Source organism: Atta cephalotes (assembly GCF_000143395.1).
Source record: "Atta cephalotes unplaced genomic scaffold scaffold00009, whole genome shotgun sequence".
In the NCBI taxonomy this organism is placed as follows: Eukaryota; Metazoa; Arthropoda; class Insecta; order Hymenoptera; family Formicidae; genus Atta; species Atta cephalotes.
Genome location: NW_012130073.1, coordinates 4,340,270 through 4,343,050, shown reverse-complemented (window position 1 = coordinate 4,343,050; position 2,781 = coordinate 4,340,270). Strand labels below are relative to the sequence as shown.

At 39.8% G+C, this 2,781-nt stretch overlaps 1 protein-coding gene across 1 annotated transcript; it reads left to right on the top strand.

Moving 5' to 3' along the window:
- The first annotated feature begins 218 nt into the window (after nucleotides 1–218).
- Nucleotides 219–1,892, top strand: LOC105627569 (organic cation transporter protein). The gene has a single exon (XM_012208851.1). It carries the CDS (start codon nucleotides 219–221, stop codon nucleotides 1,890–1,892), a length of 1,674 nt encoding a protein of 557 aa, XP_012064241.1.
- The last annotated feature ends 889 nt before the right edge of the window (nucleotides 1,893–2,781 follow it).

Here is a 2,781-nt window from a genome sequence, read left to right as displayed (position 1 = left end):
AGATTTTATATATACATAATTATATAAGTGTATATAAAATGTAAATCCATATTCTCTCTTTTATTTCGCAATTTAAATATGCTGAATAATTTACATTTATAAATGTTCTTTCAGCGTAAACGCATGCGGCATCTAACTCGAGGACAATCAACGTTTTAAATAGCCTCAATATCCGGCAAAATATCTGAATAAATTTTCTGGTTACAAACCAGACCGAGATGGCGAGCGTGGACAAAGATCTTGAAGAGCTTATGTCTCACCTGGGTGAATTCGGTAAATATCAATTCCGGCAGCACTGCCTTCACTTATTCGCCGCTCTTACAGCCGGTGTGCACATGCTGTCTCTACTGACAGTCGCGGCGGTACCAGCGCATCACTGCAACATCCCTAAAGCGAACGAATTGACCAAGGAACTGTTCAATTTTACCACTAACAATTGGAACAACTCGGATGTGCCTCTTCCACGTCTTGATAGCTGTCACTATTTGGATCACGAAAACATCATCCGGGAATGCGACTCATGGACCTATGACACAACATACTTTCAATCGTCACGCGGCATAGAGTGGAACTTCGTTTGCTCACGACGTTGGATGAGCGCCGCGGCGCAATCCTCGTACATGTTCGGTGTGTTTGTGGGTGCGGTTACCCTCGGTAGCATGGCAGACAAGTATGGTAGAAAGATCATATTTTACGTGTCTGCCGTGGCACAATTAGTGCTCGGAGTATTGGTCGCCCTAGTGAATAACTACTATATCTTTCTGATAATACGCTTTTTGTATGGTATTTTCGGTTCCGCCGGCGCGTACATCACCGGATTCGTGTTGACGATGGAACTGGTGGGTTCGTCCAGAAGGACCGTGTGTGGCGTGTTGTTCCAATTGATTTTTGCCGCGGGTTTTGTATTGGTGGCTGCATGGGGCATTGTACTCAAAGATCGTATGTGGCTCCAAATCGTATATGGTTTGCACAGCGTAATTCTGCTTGGCCACTGGTGGCTGATGGACGAATCGCCTAGATGGCTGTGGGCACACAATCGTGCCGCTGAGGCGATCATCATCATACAGAAAGGCTTAAAGGTGAACGGCAGCGACATCCACGTGAACGCTGCCAAGCTGATCAGTAAATCGAAAGTACAGCAGGAGACCAAGGAGAAAAAATCACACGGTGCGTTAGATCTCTTCCGAACACCAAATCTCCGCAAAAAGAGTCTAAACATCTGCCTTAATTGGTTTGCCAATTCGATCGCTTATTACGGACTGACGCTTAACATGGGTAATCTTGTCGGCAATCCGTATCTCATGCTATTTCTCAGTGGCGTGCTGGAGGTACCGGCGTACATTTTAATAATATTCACCATGGATCGCCTTGGTAGAAGATGTCTAATCAGTTCATTCATGATGATAGCCGGCGTGTGCTGCATCTGCGCCGCCATCATCACTGGCACGACTGGCGACCTGGTGGCTATGGCCACGGTCACGATAGTGCTTGTAGGTAAGTGCTGTATAGCCGGTTCGTTCGCTGTGGTGTATAATTACACAGCCGAGCTGTTCCCCACAGTAGTGAGAAATACGGCGCTCGGTATTGGTTCCATGTGTGCACGTCTCAGCGGCTCTCTCACGCCGATGATCTTTCTACTGGACACGCTAGACCCACGAGTACCAGCCGCACTCTTTGGCTTTGTCGCTCTGATGGCGGGCTTCTTGGCGCTCTATCTACCGGAAACTCTAAACCAATCGATGCCGGAATCTATCGAGGATGGCGAGAACTTTGGTATAGGTGATACCTGTTTCACCACCTGCATAGGCGGAAGCGCGAAAGTTGCCATGAGCGAAGTCACGATGGACAAGATACCCGAGAAAGACGAAAAGGAGAAGTTGAATGATATATAAACGATCATATCGCCTTAGAAAATTCGCCAAGTGCTTTTAATTCAACTAATACTTAATTGTAATATGTTGAGATAAAAAACAGATATACTTTGGTTTCGAAGTCATGAAGTTTTTGCGTAGATATGCTGGTAGATGTGCTAGAGTATCAGAGATATTCAGAGAAATATTTATTCTTTAAAATTAGAGCTAAATAATGCGCACAATTCTTCATTAAAAAGAAGATATTTAGGAACAATTTGTGTATCATATATAAAGAGTGTTCAGTGTCATTTCTCGGAACTGCATATAAAAAATATAGTTGAATTAATTAACAATATTATATTCTCTATTTTTATAGAAAAAGTAAAAAATATTTTCTAAAATTTTTATAATAATAAATTTTAATAACATATATATATATAATTTAAAAGTTAATTCTAAAATAAAAATTTTTTATTTGGTAAAATCATTAATATATTTTGTTGATTAAATTTATATAGTAGCATTATTTATATTATAGCGATATTTTACTGTAATTCAGTTGTAATTTTTATAAAATTAAACGCGTATGTAGAAAATATTCAATGTATGCTTTCAAAATTTTTGAAATTATTTAAACGTAGAATAATTGTGTTAATAAAAATATTTAAACAGTACTTTTATTTAAAAATGGACTAATATTTCATATTAAATTCTTCCATTTCTTATAAGACAGAATTATCATCGGGTTTCGATTACACGTGAATGTCCACAGTAGAAGTGATTAAAGATTGTAGCTGTTATGTTCGCGTTTGTCATAAAATCCTTATGAAACGTTAGAATAATTTTGAGAAAGAGAGAGAGAGAGAGACAGAGACAGAGAGAGAGAGAGAGAGAGAGAAACAGAGAAAGAAGAAAACAGAGAAGGAGT